The sequence below is a fragment of the Hippocampus bargibanti genome, linkage group LG09 (genome assembly GCF_051943395.1).
Source record: "Hippocampus bargibanti isolate YZ-2025 linkage group LG09, ASM5194339v1, whole genome shotgun sequence".
Taxonomy (NCBI): Eukaryota; Metazoa; Chordata; class Actinopteri; order Syngnathiformes; family Syngnathidae; genus Hippocampus; species Hippocampus bargibanti.
The window spans coordinates 15,154,525-15,173,750 of NC_142742.1; the positions used below are offsets into that span (position 1 = coordinate 15,154,525).

A 19,226-nucleotide genomic window follows, 5' to 3' on the forward strand; every position below is an offset into this window, starting at 1 on the left:
AACAGCCATACACCAAAATGGAACCCCACAAACAAAAATGTATGATATAATTGTCCATGTGAGTTCAAAGTAAGCATTGTGATAAGAATACTTTTGGATACACTTTGTGTGTTGTATCTCACTTGGTTGTGAGCGTGTTGCGGTGGGTGACTGTCGACTTAATGTGCCTTTTCAGAGACACACACAGAGGTTATCCAGATATTCAAGTTGTTTATCTTAAGTGGAGTCCTGTAATTTTGCAGAAATCTCCTATGCTGTTGCTCGTCAGTATGTGGCCACTGTCCTCCCCTCGTTTTGCTCTCTACTTCCAATTTGATTAGTGGCGCGCTGCGGCTCACTTGCCAGGCACGGCTACTATTTTCCTCATTTGGAAGCCATAACGGCTCTGCGTTTGATGAGATGAAACCCCTGTACTTGTGGTTTTTGCTTTTATGGGGCAAGGGGGCTTCTCGGTGTCTCTGCTGGATTGACTCCTGTCACAGTCAAACGCAGAAGCACCTCCCCACCCGCTAACGCCCCACCCTTCCGAACGGTAGTTGCAGCGTCTTTCGTTTTGGTGGCTCGTGGTAGCGCCAGTGGCTCGTGCTCAGATGGGGCCTCTGGCTGGCCTTGCCTTGTAATCAGGGGAACAGAGCGCTTCAACCCGCCACAGGGACTGTTCACGTGACCCTGCCTCGCTAACCGCGAGCACTTCATCCGATACTCTGTGGTGAGCCACGCGGAAGGGGACAGCGTGTGCCTCCGCAAGTGCAGATTGGTTAAACCTCTCGGGTTTTTTTTTTTTATCATTTGACCCTCCCTCCTCATTTTGATTTGACTGTGAATGTGGAGAGGATGGGTTGCGGGGTGTGGCAATGAGCACTTTTTAAGTTTACTCCAACTGTTGTGTGATCATAAGAGAGAGTGAGAAGTGTGCATTGGGACGACACCGGACAACTCATGAAACCCAGTGGAGTGTGTGAGTTTTCAGCCTTTATTTCTTATTGTTTCGACTGCAAATGTCTGCTTGAGCAATTTTATCATCCAGAAAGATTGTCTTTTCAATGAGAACGCACTAACTGAGAACAGGCACAAAAACATTGCCATCACAATTTAATTCCATTGTCCTGACAGCATTTATGGATGTGTTAACGTGTTGACAAATTGATATCCAATGTGATGTGATGTGATGTGTGATTGGATTGGATTTGCCTTTATTAGTCTCGCAGTGAAGAAATTTACATTTCGCAGCAGCAAAGTTATGAAAGGAAGAGGAAAGGAAGAAGTAGAAAAACAAAATACTGGAGCTGCTGGAAAGGCAGCCACTCTCGTGGCGCCATCTTGAAGTCAAAAGAACAAACATATATACTGTGTATATATATGACAACACAAAGACACAGTCATATAATCTTCAGCACATTCTGCACCCTCTTTGTTGAATGAAGAAAATCTAGATGAAAGAGGAGAGGATCAAAGCAGCCTTTTCACCTGTGGATCAGGGATCATGGTGAAATGTGCACGTGTGCCACAAGCTAAATGTTGAAACACAAAGCTGTAGCCTCCATTGACAAAAGAGATTGTCTCACATCTCTTGTGCCACGTAAATCCGCTTCCATTCCACGCCGCGACAGTTACACATACACATCGGCACCTTGTGCTGACACTCCTTGTTTCTCATCGCGGGCTCCTCAAGCCATGCATCCATCCAGCCGCAGACTGTCCAACAGCACAACGTGCAGTCCCGTGATGAGAGTCAAATGGCACCGACATTACTCCCAATCAAAACTGGTGCTGGCATATTCGTGGTCTCCTCCTTGATGAATGTCGTAGCCAAAAATGCTGAAAAAACAATATGTATCTGTTCCACATGATGCACAGCAACACAAAGTGACGAAAGAAAACTCAAAAACAACACACCGTGAGAGCACTTGCTGATGGCTGCTGATTTCAGCGCCATCTTAGACTAGACTTTTATGACAAGAAAAAAATTTGCCTGAAATTCTCATCATGCCGCATATACAACAGAGTATACATTTTAGAGTCAGGTTACATACAGTACATTAGTTGTCAATGTGTTTGCTGTCTCTTTTGTAGGAAATCCCCCTGTCTGAGATTCTCCAGGTGGAGCAGTGCAGAGATTACAACAATTTGGCCCAGGGAAGCAACCCACATTGCTTTGAGATTATCACAGCAACCATGGTGTACTATGTTGGGGAGAACAATAGCAATCACTACCACAGCCCTGTTCTGTCTGTCTCCGGAGTTGGCACGGAGGTGGCTCAAGGCTGGGAGAAGGCCATCAGACAGGCCCTGATGCCGGTCACACCTCAGCCCAGTGTGGCAAGCGCTGCAGGCCCGGGCAAAGATCATCGTAAGTTTGACCTGCAGTTTGCAAGATGACAGATTCTTTTCATACGCAGCATTTTTCTTTTCAAATTTTGGACGGCACAACCGTTGAAAAACACTTCATTACATATCTTTCGCTGCTTGCTACATAGAATGAGTTTTTCCTGGACCTTTCATATATCTGATTTAAAACCATGTTGTCGTTAATTGACATCATTCCATATTGTCTTCCAGGATTGCAACAGCACCCTACCGCTCATTAAATTCTCACCCCGTTCTGCTCGCCTGCTTTTCCGATGCTGTCTGCACCAGCGAGTTTCCAAAATTCGCTGTTATGAAGCCGTGCATACTTGCACCACTCAGTCACACTTTAGAAAGCCAGTTCGTTGCATAATAAATCGCCTCATTGTGAGGATCTACAACTTACTTCGTGCAGCTGAGATAAACTTTGAGAAGCTCTGTGAGCAATCTACTGTCAGTCTGCTTGTCATTACTTAAAGATCAGGTGACTAAATCAGTTACCAATGTGTTTTCCCCCTTCCAGGAGAGCTGTCCATTAGCATATCTGTATCCAATTGTCAAATTCAAGAGAATGTGGTGAGTTTTTTTACCTCTTTTTTAACCTGCATTCAAGCATCAACTCGTGCTATTTAAAATATCAGAAATGTATCCAAAGCTTTCATTGAAGGCGGCCCGGTGGTCCAGTCCTAAGCATTGCTCAGGTTATGGGTTGGCTCCGGCCTTCTTTTGTGGAGTTTGCATGTTCTCCACATGACTATGTGGGTATCTATGTGGGTTTTCTAAGGGTAGTCCGGTTTCCTCCCACTTTCCAAAGAGATGCAATGTGCTAATTGCGCGTTGACATTCATCTGCTCGACGCACGGTTAAATTAGGTTTAAGGTTTCTTTTTTAGCAGACAACCAGACAATTTCGGCTGTCACTTCAACCTTCATTGGAAGCGTCACTGCATTCGGGTAATTTGTTTGTTGTTACTTCTTCAACAGGACATTGCCTCCGTATACCAAATATTCTCAGATGAAGTGCTGGGATCAGGACAATTTGGCATTGTGTATGGAGGTATGTTTGCTGTCCAATTTCCACAGAATGAGCAATCCACATCGACAGCATTTTCTTGATGAATTCATACACATTTTGTTGGGTAATTTAGGGAAACACAGAAAGAGTGGCAGAGATGTGGCCATAAAGGTTATTGACAAAATGAGATTTCCGACCAAAGAAGAGAGCCAGCTGAGAAATGAGGTGGCCATATTGCAGGTAAATGTCCTACAATTACATTTTTATCAATCGATTTAAACTGATTATGTTGTGTCTGTATGTCTGTTCTGTCGTCAGAATCTGCATCATCCCGGGATTGTCAATCTGGAATGCATGTTTGAGACACCAGAGCGGGTCTTTGTAGTGATGGAGAAGCTTCATGGTGACATGCTAGAAATGATTCTGTCGAGTGAGAAGAGCAAGCTCCCTGAACGAATCACCAAGTTTTTAGTTACACAGGTTTGTTATGCAACAACTGTTTTCTCTGTATAATCCGGAAAATCTTTTTATGTGTTCATCTCCTCAAGATTCCAGTCTTTATTGGATCAACGCTCAATTGTTTCTTGGATCTCATGAATACAGTCTGCTTTTTTTTCATAATGTGGTTCTGCAAACACTCTTGCATTTTGGTGTTTTTTTTGTCTGTCGTGGTCCCCCTCTCTCTGTACTCTCGCTTGTATCGATGATTCATATTAACCCACTGCACATAAGCCTCTCGTCAAACTTCAGGCCTGTTGATTCTTGTTGTGGGCTGCTTGTGCATGGGATTGTTTATGGGGAATAGACAACGTGGCATCAGGGCCTCCTCCTTAGCTATGGATTACTGGCTGCTGTGCGCGGTGGCTTTGTGGTCTGATTAGAAGAAGAGTGGGCTCCAGGGCCCCAATGAACCGTGGATCCTAAACAGAAGCACCCTCATTAACAACAAACCCATTAGCGACGGCAAGCCTTGGTCTGGTGTGGCCAGGAAAATGTTTGTCATAGCCAGTCGGCTTTGAGGAGCTTGGCGTGCTGTGGTTTTGGTTGCGACTGACAGCGAGACATGCATTGGTGAAGGGGCGGGGAGGGCAATTCACAGGTAGAGGTGTGATGATATTTACGTATTCATGTATTTCTTTTTGTTTATTTTCTTAGATTCTGGTGGCGTTGCGACATCTGCACTTTAAAAACATAGTTCACTGTGACCTGAAGCCTGAGAATGTGCTGTTGGCTTCTGCAGAACCCTTTCCTCAGGTAAAAGACAACATGTTTTTTGCGTTGACAGTTTTTCAACAGGCGTGTTGTGCAAAGGCAAACTTGTCTTCCATCCTCCAGGTCAAGCTGTGTGACTTTGGATTTGCCCGCATCATTGGGGAAAAGTCTTTCCGCCGATCGGTGGTGGGCACTCCAGCTTACCTGGCTCCAGAAGTCCTCCGTAGTAAAGGCTACAATCGCTCGTTAGACATGTGGTCTGTGGGAGTTATTGTGTACGTTAGTTTGAGTGGGACGTTCCCTTTCAATGAGGACGAAGACATCAACGACCAGATTCAGAATGCTGCCTTCATGTACCCCCCTACGCCCTGGAAGGACATCTCAGCGGAAGGTAACAGGAGTCATTCTACACTGTGACTGTATCTAAATCTTCCTCTGGCACCATCTTCAGCGCCTACGTGTCTGAGTATGCGTTACGTTAACTTGATATGAATCCCTGTCAAATTTCCGCACCCATCCAAGCAACTGCCCTCCAAAACACTTGAACAGGTCAAAAGAAATAACTCAAACAGCGATGACTTTCTCAAAGTTGGTGCGTTGCGCTGCATGTTCGGTCATTGTTTACTTCATTCATTACTTCCTTTCTGTTTGCCTTAACTAGCAATTTAGATGGAAAAGCTGCACTTTGATTGGCTGTTGCCACGTACACTTTTGCCGCCTCTGATTGAGTAAATCTGTTCGCAACTTTCTCACAGCTGGTCACCAAATCATCACGATTCCCGACCAGTTCATACGAATATTAATATATAGTTCCTGCACAGCTCTTGCACTTTTTAGCGTACAATTGCAAACCGTGAGCCGGCATACTGATCAATGTTTGAGATGTTTAGCAATGCACTAATATAGTCTAAACATTTCTTGTCACAGCCACAGATCTGATCAATAATCTTCTCCAAGTGAAGATGAGGAAGAGGTATAGCGTCGATAAGTGTCTCAGCCATCCTTGGTTGCAGGTGACTTCAATATTGATAACCATTTGATTTGAAATAGTATGTTTCCATCATTTTCAACTTTTCTGATGAACTTGTTTTACCCGTCAGGACTATCAGACGTGGTTGGACCTCAGGGACTTTGAGACGCGACAAGGAGAACGCTACATCACCCACGAGAGTGACGATGCACGCTGGGAGGAGTATGCAGACGAGCACTGTCTTGTTTACCCCAAACACTTCATCATGGCGCCCAACCTGGACGACATGGACGAGGATCCCTAGTGGCACAAAGGACTAGATTAAGACAGATCATATGGGATTTTTGCATCAAACTACGGGATCAACTTTGCTGTTGAAACAGAAAAACACAGGATATATGGGGGGAACCCAAGTTTTTAGCATGCTGCACCGCTAGGAGCCATAAACTGAGCATGGTGGGCGGCGGGGTGGGGGGTAGGTGAGGAGGAGTAAGCTTTTTTCTTTGTGCAGGCATACCAACACATTCCATGGATGTAAGGACAATCATACCAGGATAAACTTGATTGTTTCATTCAGTTGTGGTTTATTTTCAGTAATATTATGGTTCTGTTCTCTCTCTCTCTCTCTCTCTCTCTCTCTCTCTCTCTCTCTCTCTCTCTCTCTCTCTCTCTCTCTCTCTCTCTATATATATATATATATATATATATATATATATATATATATATATATATATATATATATATTTTTTTTACACATTAAGCTCATAGAGTTGCTTGTTGTGTAGTCACAAGGGGACACGAGCCAGTGTCTTATTGTGCCGGTTCCAAGCCCGGATAAATACAGAGGGTTGTGTCAGGAAGGGCATCCGACATAAAAGCTTGGCTAAAATAAACATGCGAATCATACCTCTTAAATGGAGGACACTGATTCGCTATGGCAGGAGAAAGGAAAGGAAAAGAAGATATACGTATATGTATATATGTATAGCATGTTTGTGTGTGTGTGTGTGTGTGTGTGTGTGTGTGTGTGTGTGTGTGTGTGTGTGTGTGTGTGTGTGTGTGTGTGTGTGTGTGTGTGTGTGTGTGTGTGTGTGTGTGTGTGTGTGAGCGTGCGTATGTGTGTGTTTGAGAGAAATGTTGAGTTTATCACATGAGTAAAGTACACTTTTCACAAAGGATTTGGGCTGTGAGAATTTATTCAAACATACTGTAATTTCTCATTTCCAAATGATTTGTGACACTGTCCTTTGGTGTGAAACTGGAACAATCAACTGTTATTTTTTTGGTATATTGTTTTAATGTATTTGGTAATTGTGATAGTGTTTTGCACTATTTTGCTTTGAACATTCCCGTAGAACAGAAACTCCATTTGCTGCTACAGAAGGCATGTCTGGTCTCGGTGCACAGTGTCCAATAGTGATTAAACGTGAAAAGTCGCCGGAGCTCACTAATGGCTGATGTATGCTTGGATTTTCTCAACGTGTGTGATCTAATCCCTCGTCTTTAAAAAAAAGTCTATATGCAAAGGTCTTGTGGAGTACTTTCAACCCATAAACCTAATCAGTCAGTACATTGGGTGTCACAGCAATTACATTTTTGGGTTCAGTTTTGAACCTAAACCCGCAATGTGAGCATTGTATTGACATCCAAGTTGAAGTAGAACTTTGTTGGCATCAGTTTGTGGAATGTGATTTTTTTATTCTTGGTGGCTAATTGAAGTACAGTAAAGTCTCGTTATATCGATATCGGATATATCGATAGTCCCGGTTATATCGATACTATTTCTATGCACGCACAGAGAAAATTACATGCAAACAGGGTCGGATATATCGATAGTCCCGGTTATATCGATATTTTTTCGGACTCCCTTGAATATCGATATAACGAGACTTTACTGTATTACAAAGAGCAGAGGTGCCACATAGAACAAAAGTGTCGATTCGTGTGCAAATTAATTGTGTGCATTTTTTTTTTCCTTTAGCACCATATTGAAAAATTCCCAGGACAGCAGTTATGTTCTTAACTCTGCCATTCTGATTTGGGAGTAAATTCCATTTTTCCTTTAGTCGTTTTGATCTTTGTTACCGCTGGATTGGCAGGTGTTTTTTTAATATTTCTTTGCATACCATTGGAAAATAAAGACCACACTTCTTAACTGAGAAGGAAAATTAACAAGGTTCTTAACATCTCATTGTTACGTGCCCGTCTAATCTGATTTGGCATGATCATGGATAACATTGGATTACTGTGTCATGCAAGTATCAAAATCAACAAAAGCCTTTAATATTTTCCTTACCTGGCCAATCGGACAAATCAGGTTTATCGTGTATTGTAAGATTAAACCTTTATGCATCCCGTAACCTGACAACTAAATTCTCCACTGTATATAGTAACCACTGTCCCTGAAAGAGTTAAGTATTCTTCAAACATAAAGTGCGAAAAGAGAAAACGGCACTCACTTTCCATGTCAGGCATGCATGTGCAAGCGCCAACATACTGTATAAGCAGCTCTGGCTTGTCGTGTCGTATTTAAATTGTATCCTAGTGACTCGGTGAGCGAAGAGTTGTGGTATTTTCATGTCACAGGTCTCTGAACAGATGGATGTGTGATTCTGGGCCAGTCGCCTCCTGCGAGGAAATAATGACATGGTTTAATACGGTGACTGCGATGTGGGGGTTTGTGGGGTCTTTGAAATCATTCATGATAAATTCAAATGGACATCCAACTGCTGCAGTAAGAAATTACAGAGATTTAGCCAGTTATGATTAATATGCTAACCTTTTTTTATTCCTCTATTGATGGTTTCGGCACCGAGATACTGGCTGACCACTAAATGCAGCGAATGCTACTCATAGGAACCACGGATTGGGAATGGGGGGGGGGGGGTTATTTATCTCTTCAGTGGCGATCCAATACCATCGTCCTTGATCTGCTCGATTGAATTCTTTCAAGATGTGAACTTTCGAGGCCAACTGACCCCATTAACCCCGGGGGCAAAACAGTTTCTTGCCTTAAACACCACTAACTACTACTTTGACCAAGCTTGCAGCTTGAAACGCATACTGCCCAACTAATAATATCAGGTAGTCTGGTAGTGGGTGGGCCCTTGAAGTTATTTGGTCTTCCTGAGGCGTGAACAAATTGAGGAGGAAATTGAAAGAAATGTCTCCCCCCTCTGGCTGGACAGACTTGTTCAACAGTCACGTGCACTGTATTTACGTTGAACATGTTAGTGTTCATTTATTGTGTACACGACCATGACGCGGCAACTTCTTACAGTTCATTAAAAATCCTAATGTTTATAAATGGCCAATACTGTACCCACATCTAAAATATTTATGTATTATATATGTATTATGATGGAGCTCATTTTTTTACTTTTTCCTGCCAGCAGGTGTCAGGCTTGTAAGTTATTTGCCATTGAACGTTTACACTACAGGAGTTGTGGAATGAGCCTAACACTCTGAGCTCCGTGAAGAAAAACATCGTAATATGCTAATTATTTTTAATCATATATGAACAACATTTATCAAGACTTTTGCTCTGTTGAATTACCATTTGTACACTCCACCAAAATACTTTTCAGATTGCATCGCACACAGTTGCATAGCATATGTGACAGACTCAATGTCCATTGAGGGAGACTTTTCCATCATATGCATGTCAAAAATGACATCTGCTAGATGGATCACAGACCGTTTGATCTCATGGTCTTGCTGTGTTTGTTGAATGGTTTGCCTGAATGGTAGCTTCTCGGCAGGTCTCTTGTCACCTCACGGGGAGGTCTACTTGTCTGTCACACGTCCTTATCCGACCCCCTACCCCAGCCTTGCTAGTCCTCTGCGTCTTTCCTTTCCTCGCTTAATGCTCCATGCCGGGTATCCATGAGCTCCATACCAAACAAGCAAACAAATAGAACAACAGAAAAGCCGATCACACAGACAAGGTTGGTCTAGGAGGAATGAGGAGAGATCTTGTTTACTTTCTTCGCCAGTTCAATTTCACTGTGATGGCAGAGGAGGCCTCCCAGGACACATCCATCCACGTTTTGTGTTTGACTTCCAGGGAGATGAAGGTGGTCCTCAGTTCTGACACATCATCTTTTCATCTAATACACAACTGACTGTAGCCTCATTCAACCTAAGTATGCATCATCTTTTCATCATCTTTTCATCTAATACACAACTGACTGTAGCCTCATTCAACCTAATTATTCATTCTTTTCATCCCCACTGCTGGCATGCTGTTAATGCTGTCATCCCATCCTGCTTCTGATAGAAACCACACACACTTGTGCACTACAGAACAGTTGCATATTCAGTATTATTAAAGCACAGGCAAAAACAAAAAAATTAAGTATTGTAAGATATGTCTCAAGTTTCTGGACACAAAGGTGAAAAAAAATAACAACCGTTAACATTTTGCACTCACACCCTTTGTGTCCATTTCACTTTATCTCATCTTTGTTTAAAATTTGTATAGGATTTGCAATCAAAAGCAGTTGCAGAATGCATCTGACCACACTGGCCACAAACAAATGAGTGAGTAAACTTTGATCCGATTACATTTGCAATTGACTGAGTGACGCCATTATTGACGAATGACAACATTTGCAGTTACTTTTATTTTATTTTTTGGATCATGCTCTATATCTACATATGTCTGTGTAAGCTCTCAGTCGTACAGGAGTGGTCCATCGATGAGAAGGTTTCTTCAGCCCTCATCTGTACAAATTTGAAGGTTTCGGACGTTTCGTCTCCTATCCAAGAGGCTTCGTCAGCGAACTAAAGTCTGACTGGTCGAATCGGCCCTATTTATATATCCCTAATGTCCAGCCATGGCGGGGCCGGACACAGCTATGAAAGGTCCCTACTCTAAGGTTGGGGGAGCAGAGGACCACTCCCTGTGGCCCCACTGATTGTTCCTACATTCCTGACTAACGACTGGCCCATTTCCCCCACTCCCACCGGTATCACCTCATCAGCATTACGAATGTTGCCTAACCTGTTTTGCCTAAGCAGGCTATTGTATGAACGATCCAATAGCTGTGTCCGATTCATAGCTGTGTCCGGCGCCGCCATGGCTGGACATTAGCAATATAAATAGGGCCGATACGACCAGTCAGACTTTAGTTCGCTGACAAAGCCTCTTGGATAGGAGGCGAAACGTCCGAAACCTTCAAATTTGTACAGATGACGGCTGAAGAAATCTTCTCATCGATCTATCTACATATATAATGCTCTCTATTTGGAGCATTTGGTCTAGCCCTCCACACCAAGGATGGACGGGGTGTGGCCTGCCCTCTTCCACCTTCTTTAATCCCCAAGGCCTTATTTATTTATTTATTTATTTATTTTCGAGCTATGTGCATGCCTCACTCTCACTGTGTTTTTTTTTTTTTGTGGGGTCAGACTGGGATGGAAGAAATTTAAAAGGACGAGGAAGGAGGATGATTATTACATGACTAAGGATGCCGTGACGATACTGGAAGGGTACACAAGTCAAAAAATGGAGGACGGACCAACAAAATAAGGTCAATTGCCTATCTCTGTATGTTTGCATTAGGAGAGTGGACATCTATGCGATAAAATTGGTATGGTATGGATGTCCATTTGGATTTTTAAAAATTAAATGTTTACTACTCTTTTTATGTGTCAGCTTTACACTAAACCAGGGGTGCTCACACTTTTTTAGCATACGAGCTACTTATAAAAACTACCAAGTCAAAATGATCTACCCACGACAAAAATGTAAAACATAATTATTTTCAGATGTTTTAAGGATTCTTTGTATGTACAATGGATGTTGATGTACCTTGCATAACTGAATAAGCCAATATTGCACAACACACATAATAACTACATATACATAATAAATAACTGTTAACATTTTTTTGTAATTACCTGAGTTTACTTTGATGACTTGCACTGAATTGAATCAGCCAGGGATGCATAGTCCGGACCGTACCTGCTGACAGCCAGCCTCAAGCACATTTCCAAATGTTCATCATTCATGGTGGAACGCTATTTGGACCCGCTTTCTCACTCATTTTGATCACCATATGTTTTAGCAAGGGTTTAAAATCTGAGGTAATTCGCTGACTAGCTTGTAAATTTTGCTGCGTTTAGCGCCGTTGTTTACGCATGCACGGCGACCTAAAGGTAAAAATTCAGTTCTGAATGGTTGCCCTGTATGTCAATCAAGTGACGGGACGTTTGATAGGCTGACAAATGTTTTTTACTGTCACGCTGCGATCGACCAGTACTACCTCCGCGATCGACCAGTAGATCGCGATCGACGTACGGGCTTGCTCAATGGCTGATTTTCAGCTAGGTGAGTCCGGAATGGATGACGCTGCTATAAAAAGGGTTTCTGTGTATTGCATTTTGCTTAATATGTCCCAGCAAAAAATAAGTAAATAAATAAATAAATAAATAATTACATGAAACATTTGTCAAAGCTTCCAAACCCATCAATTTAATTTGAACCAGAAAAAGCAAAGTTGGGGTGTTGAGCACTTTTGAACCCTCTGTGTGTTTGATTACCATCAATTCATAAATAATGATGATTTATGTCAGTGCGTGATATTTTATTTCCCGGTTGAGCTAATAAAAGCGATGGATGAGGTGTGTGAGGACTGGGCAATCTCACAAAAGGGGTCACATATCTCTGTGTGTGGTTTGTCAGAGCATGAAATCATTCTTTTGTGTTAAAAGCCAATTAGAGGGGGAAATGAACACTGGAAATGCTCTGGGAAAATGCAGATGAGCCCTGTAGGTATATATTTGATTTGCCGACTCCAGCTGTGCCTGGAGAATTCCCCTGACCGGTTCTATGGCTTCGTTGCTGTGTGAGGCCACATGTACCCCTGTTGAAAAGCAGGCAAGCGCAATACGCAACACCCCTTCCCCCCACTCGCCTCCTGAAAGGGCTGGTCATTGACCTCTCAGGCAAGTGGCAATATTTGCTCACCTGAAATACACACATCTTGCCAATTGGGGTCGGGTGGGCCAAGGACTAGAGAAGGAGCCCTTGATGCAGCTGTGGCCCATGCAAAAAAAGAGCCAGACCAGGAAGTTTTGTGGCAGAAGAAGGGTTGTGGGGGAGGGCCTCCCTTGGCGGGGGGCTGTTGAGCAGTGTTCGCCCTATTGTGTCTTGAAGGAGGCAGGGACGGTATTTGTTCGAAGCGGTAGGAGGCTGATGAGGTGCTAATCTGTTGAGTGGCTGAATCATTGGGCCTCTGTTCCCAATGGCCTGTTAGCTGTCAGGCCCTGTAAAAAGGCACAATTTACGGGCCGCCCAACCAGGACTGAGCAATCCGTGTCCGCGGGTAAGCAAACACAGATTGGAGACTTATGTTATTGCTCTTATATGGCCGATTTTACCACCAGGCTGCTGGGGTGACATGCAGGCAGCCCACTTTCGGTGCTCCGGATGAGCTGTCGCCTCCCTTCGTACTCTTCTGTAAACACGACAAATTAGCCATCTGCATATGGATGGCCCCTCGTCCATTCAAGAAGACCCCGGCGGAAGATAGGCTCACCTGTAATACAGACCTAATATAAATTCCCCGCAATGTGCTTCTAATTTCGGTGCTATGCATACCAAATAACGATAGCTTTCAGCCGCCAAGGGCAAGATTTTGTTGTGTAGAGTGCCAAAGCATGACGATAATGAAAGCATGGCATTAACTGCAGGCTGTCAAAGATGGGTCACGGGTAATCCCAAACTTGAATTTCCCATCAGCCTGGAATACAGATAAGACTGCAGCAGATATGAACCTCACTTGCCCACTGACACGATGGTGGGAAAAGGGAATGGAGCAAAAGCCTCTCTCAGATGTAGAGATCAGATGTGTGTGTTTTTTTCTCAGGTGGTCTTATAGAGATGGTCACAACACAGCCCATTTCAACAGCTTTAACAACAGTGCAGTGCACCAGTTCACATTAAAACGCTGCAGAAATGGCAAAAATATACACAAACTGTAATTGATAATGCTCACATAAACCGCAATAGCACGTTACTTCTTTATAATCAGAGCACAGACATTTACCTATTGTAAATTATGAAATTATTTTATGCAGAAATCAAAACAATTCCGAGACCATCATAGTTGTGTTTGCTTGTCTACGTATTTGCTATTTAACACGTTCTTGTTCAAGGTGCAATTTGTCCAATGACACTCAAATGGCATCGACATTCCTCCAAATTAGAAACAGTGGGGTTTGTCGGCTGGAATAAGATTGTGCAGAGGCCATGACTCAATTTTAGAACAACGGCATGGATGGAGACCATCTTGCCTCTCAGAATTTGTTGATATGTCATCAATTATGCTCCCTAGTTCATGTTCCCTAATTTCTCTGCTGGCCCTGATTTCAATCGTCTTTGACTTTACTTCTTTCTATTGATGTCTTTGTATATGATGTTGGAATGGGGGTGGACACAAACGAATACGCCTTTTGATTTTTTTTCCTGCAAATTAACCATTTCGGTGACAGTGGTTACTAATGGACAGTTTTCCATGTTTTGAGGTTACACGGTGCATCAAAGGGCGAAGGGGAAGAGAGGACTAATACATGTTTTCTGCCATCTGCATACTCACAGTCTGAAGGTATTTGTACTAGACTTCCAATTACTGAAAAGTTCACAATTTTCCTCACTGTCAAAAAGTTCTGTCCTTTCTGTTAATTAGGATTAAAAGGCGAATTAGTGCAACGTATAACTGCAATCATCTCAGAGCTCTGTGACAGCATGTGGACCAGAATGAGCAGCATCGGTTCATCACAGATTACAGCATGCGTGGGTTTGATGATGGTGCTGATATTTAGACATGCATCTACCCGTGGGAGTTTGGAACTTTAATTACCAGAGCGGTACGGTGCCTCTCCTGTTTTAATTGCCTATAGTCTGTGATGAAATGTGTATTGACTCTGCAGCAGGCCCACTAATGAATAACAATGGGGCGATTTGGTGATATTAAATCTTTTGGCCCTAATAAACATCAGGTACCGCTTATGTTGAAAGCTCAGACCAACATTTGGAGGAGTTCAAGCCACTCTGCATGTTCTTTTAATACACCGTTCAATGAAAAGAAATAGACCCACATATAATTAAAAATTATCGTGCCATGCAATTATTTCTTGCGTCATTGACCAACTGGCAATGTCGTGTTTTCAAAGTGGACTTTTTTTATAGGGAGCTCAACTTTGAGTTGGATTTACAAATTTCAAACGGAATTCACTCAATTACTAAATTAATGTCTTATTCCAATAAAACTCCCCCCACAAAGAAAGAAAGAAGATATTCTGTAAACTATCTATCTATCTATCTATCTATCTATCTATCTATCTATCTATCTATCTATCTATCTATCTATCTATCTATCTATCTGTCTGTCTGTCTGTCTGTCTGTCTGTCTGTCTGTCTGTCTGTCTGTCTGTCTGTCTGTCTGTCTGTCTTTCTGTCTGTCTGTCTGTCTGTCGGTCCGTCGGTTGGTCATTCCGTCCATCTGTTCGTCCGTCGGTCCGTCCGTCGGTCATTACGTCCGTCCGTGGGTCGGTCTATCTATCTATTCATCTATCCATCCACCCATCTGGCTATGGTAGCTAGATACTAGCGAAATAATCCATTATTCAGGGATCGTGCACCTGTTGGTATTCGACCTTCCATGTTCTCCTCCTGTGGTCCCACAGTTGAACTGTCATCTTGTGTGATAAATGAAGGGCAACGGTCAACACGAAACCCCTTTACCATGACAAGGAGATGAGTATTTTGAATCTGGAGCGCCCTGGATAAAGTCAACGTAAGAGCATCCACAATGGCATTCCTGACCACATTCCTCTCAATATCAAATGGTGCGTATTTGAGGATATCCTTAGTGCGTTTACGCTTTTGTTTGCGCCCTGACCCACTGGGCCCAGTGCAATAACTTTGGACTGCATGCCACATGCATCTCATTGCACTGACCACTCTCCGTTTTTATTTAGCTCAACATGTGTGCCTTCCCAGTCCAGCCGCTTTTCAGATTCATTTCCAGGTAAACAGAGTGTGGCCAGCCACAAACCTTCGGCCAACAGGCGTTGTCACAGCTGTGGGAGATAATGGCAAGTCCAAACTCCGGGCCGGCTCTGGAATGTTTACTGTCACCACAGGCAAGTTGACACCAAACATTTTTACCCCCTTTTTGTTTAGTTTTTTTTTTTAAGAGAAAGAACCTCTAATTATTAATTTTATTTTGATGAATTACATACTTAACATGACGTTTTATGTGGCTCTACCCTTACATTCACGAGAACACAAAGGGAATTCTTCAGTGAAATTCAGCCAGAAGGGTGGAAAAGGTCACTTTGAAAATTGAAACTTCAAGTTAACACATTACTGCCAACAACTCCTGGGTGTTTGGTGGAATGTTCCAAGAGTTCCTCCCACAGAGCAAGGAGCACCCTCTTTCCACCCACCGGCCCGTACCCAAGAAGTGCTCAGCACATGACATTGGATCAGAGAATGTTATTTTAGGTTTGTGCACATGCAGGTGTCACACTTTCACGCCTTGTAACCTCTCATTTAACTTTCGACACTTTCCGTTTGTCTTGGCTTGTCATGGGCACTGATTGAATGAATGTTGGATGTGTGGAACATGACGCGGCTCATGGTGGAAGTTAACTAATCAACAAAGCGGCAAGTGTGGCAGGGGGGCTTCGCTTCACTTTGCCTTATGTTGTTGCATCGGTTTTAATTCACAAACCCCAAAAACGAAACTTATAGAGTCAAAAAAGAAAACATACTTTTACCATTTTCACTCTTTCATGTAACCTGATAACATAATAAAATGTCCACTGTGGTTACTAGTAACCGCTGTCCCTGGAAGGTTTCAAATAAAAATAATCTGATACAACAACAACAAAACACATATTGGCATATCTTCAATTCTTAAATGAAATGATGAACATCAAAATAGTGAATGCTTCACAATTTAATATACCCAAAATAATGCACTCAATCTAAAGAGAAGAAATACAGTTTTAACTGTCAGGGTATTCAAGTTCCTTTTCATTCATATTGTTTGGCTTTTGACTCATTATTAGAATATGATTTTCAGTTTTACTGTTTTTGTGCTTTTGTTATAAATTCATGGTTTTATTGCTTCTTGTAGGGCGGCCCAGTAGTCAAGTGCTGAGCACGCTGACTTCATAGTGCAGAGGTTGTGAGTTCAACACCAGGTGCGGCCTCCTTGTGTGAAGTCTGCATGTTGCAAATTTCAATTCCGCTCCCCCATAATCCGTACAGAATCCATTTTCATAAAATCATTCCCAACTATTCTTTAAATACTACACACGACGTGAATGACATAATTGCAAATATGTTACACAATCCTCATTTTGAATAGTCCGAGTTCCAAGATTATCAAAACATATCAACACATTCATTGGCTTCTTGATTAAATTCAAGAATCAGAAAATGTCACTAACATTGTTTTTTTCAAGACATACAGTGAGACCTCAACTTACGAACTTAATTGGTTCCCAGACAGAGTGTGTAAGGCGAAAAGTGTGTACCTAAAAAAGAAATCCCATAGGAAACCATTGAAATGGGAATAATCAGTTCCCGGGTTTCCATAAAATATAGTTTTTAACTAAATAAGCCTTAAAACTACACACAACATACCTTATTCTATGTATAATAAATGTGCTATTGTATTGTAATGAAAGAAATACACTGCATTGTATCATAAAGTCACAAAGAGAGGCACATTACATGTACTGTACAGTACTGTAATTAAAGAAATAAACTATGCTGTAAAATAAAGTTTATTTACCTTTTTGATAGTCGTTGATGGCTTATGAAAGGAGAGTCACCTTCCATAAGGACTGTTGGTAACTTAACCTCTGGTGTGGCTTCTCTTCTTTTTTCTTTGGAGACTCCTCATCATTTTTGCTGATTAAAAACCTCTTAATTGACACCTGTTGCTTTCTGACTTGTAAGGTCTCACGAAGCTGAGGCATCACATTATCGTTCGTCATGTTGATGATTGTCATAGCCCAGGGGTGTCAAACTCATTTCGCATCGCGGGCCACATACGGCCTAGGGAGATGTCAAGTGGGCCGGACCATTAAAATTATACCATACTCTGCTAAAAATAGCAAAAATATCATGTCTTTCCTTTGTTTTGGTGTAAAGAAGCACAAGAACATTAGGAAAATATTGACATTTAATGAACTATCCTTTTACAAAACATTTCATGAAACACCTCATCTTTCCTTAGACAAATGTGCAATTTACTTTTATCATTCACAAATGTGCATTGCAATTGATCCCAATGATTATACAAAGGCACAAAACTTTAATTTGTACTGAAAAATATAGTAATGCACTTTAAGATTAAATGAGACTTTTAAAGAAAGGGATTTTTTAAACCACTTACACATACGCATATAAAATCTAAATGTAATCCCTGCATACACCTTACAAACTAAGGGGAGTGATTCTAAATTTGTAATGAAGAAAGTGTTCACGTGTCCTGTAAATCTGTAAACTTCATACATGAAACATACATACACATACAATACATACTGAAAATATATGGAGTTGTATGAACAGTAGAATTCCATCACAGAACTTTTGTTTTGAAGCTGCTGACTAACATTAAAGTGTGGTATGGCAGGCTGTGGGTAATGTTGCTGTCGCTGAGAAGTTTGTCAAACTGACGATGGTTCAGACCTCTGGAAATTTACAGTGCGAACAACCACCTCCATGACGTGGTCCATTTTCAGCGACTTGCAACACAATGCCTCCTGGTGCAAAATACAGTGAAATGTCCAGAAACGATCTGCTCCATTAAGGGCTTGTACTTTGTCTTTGAACTTTGTCACGACACCTGCTGTCTTTCCGACCATGGATGACGCCCCGTCTGTAGCCAGGCTGACAACGCGGGACCAGTTCACTCCAACTCTGTCCAATACAGCAACGACAGAGCCGAAAATGTCATCGGCTGTTGTGGTGTCCATCATTAGCACCAACTCAAGAAACTCTTCAGTAACAGTCAATGTCTCATCAACTCCTCGAATAAATAAGGTCTGTTGGGCCACGTCTGTGATGTCAGTGCTCTCGTCAATTGCCACGGAAAATGCAATAAATCCTCTCTGCTATAGTATTCCTCGTCAGGCTAATATTGGCAAAAGCTTGTCGCTTCTCGGAACATACAAGTTCAGCCGCCTTCATCATGCATCGTTTAACAAACTCACCGTCGAAATAGGGCCTTGATGCTAATGCTATTTCACTAGCAATTAGGTAGCTGGCTTTTACCGCTGCTTCACTGACTTCTCGGCTCCGGATGAAAGTTGACTGCTGTTTCCTCAGACCCGCCAGCAATTCGTTAATCTCTTCTCTTCTCTTCTCAGTTGTCCTTGCAACCAGTCATATTTTTTCGCTGTGATGAGTCCCGTAGTGGCGTCGGATATTATATTCCTTCAATACCGAAACTTGTTGCAAACACACCAAGCACAAAGGTTTTCCGTGCATCTCTGTAAATAAACAGGACGTGGTCCATTTTTCTTTGAAAATTCTACACTCCTTATCTACTTTTCTCCGTTTGGATAACGGCATTTTGGCTAATGAGGGTGTAGCGGAGAGGTAGAGACCAAGATATTAACAACGTCGTAACAAGCAGCAGATGGCGCATTGACA

The 19,226-nt window shown here is 42.2% G+C and overlaps 1 protein-coding gene and 1 long non-coding RNA gene across 5 annotated transcripts in view; one reads left to right on the forward strand and one right to left on the reverse strand.

Annotated features, from left to right (window-relative positions):
• Positions 1-6,220, forward strand: part of prkd3 (protein kinase D3) — a 42,357-nt gene extending 36,137 nt beyond the window's left edge. For 2 of the 4 annotated variants that reach the window (XM_089003929.1, XM_089003932.1), the window contains 8 exons: positions 2,074-2,350; positions 2,870-2,922; positions 3,330-3,402; positions 3,494-3,600; positions 3,679-3,840; positions 4,516-4,963; positions 5,500-5,585; positions 5,673-6,219. In XM_089003929.1, the coding sequence (XP_088860055.1) occupies positions 2,074-2,350; positions 2,870-2,922; positions 3,330-3,402; positions 3,494-3,600; positions 3,679-3,840; positions 4,516-4,963; positions 5,500-5,585; positions 5,673-5,846 (1,380 nt within the window). In that variant the 3' untranslated portion in view covers positions 5,847-6,219. Of the gene's footprint in view, positions 1-2,073; positions 2,351-2,869; positions 2,923-3,329; positions 3,403-3,493; positions 3,601-3,678; positions 3,841-4,515; positions 4,964-5,499; positions 5,586-5,672 lie in introns of all 4 variants that reach the window. The other 2 variants (XM_089003931.1, XM_089003930.1) reach the window with 2 other exon arrangements.
• Positions 968-11,677, reverse strand: LOC148893769 (uncharacterized). Its single transcript, XR_016115930.1, has 3 exons — positions 11,447-11,677; positions 8,002-8,170; positions 968-1,818 (listed from the first exon to the last, which is right to left on the reverse strand). It is a non-coding gene; the product is annotated as an uncharacterized LOC148893769 (long non-coding RNA).
• Between the last annotated feature and the right edge of the window lie 7,549 nt (positions 11,678-19,226).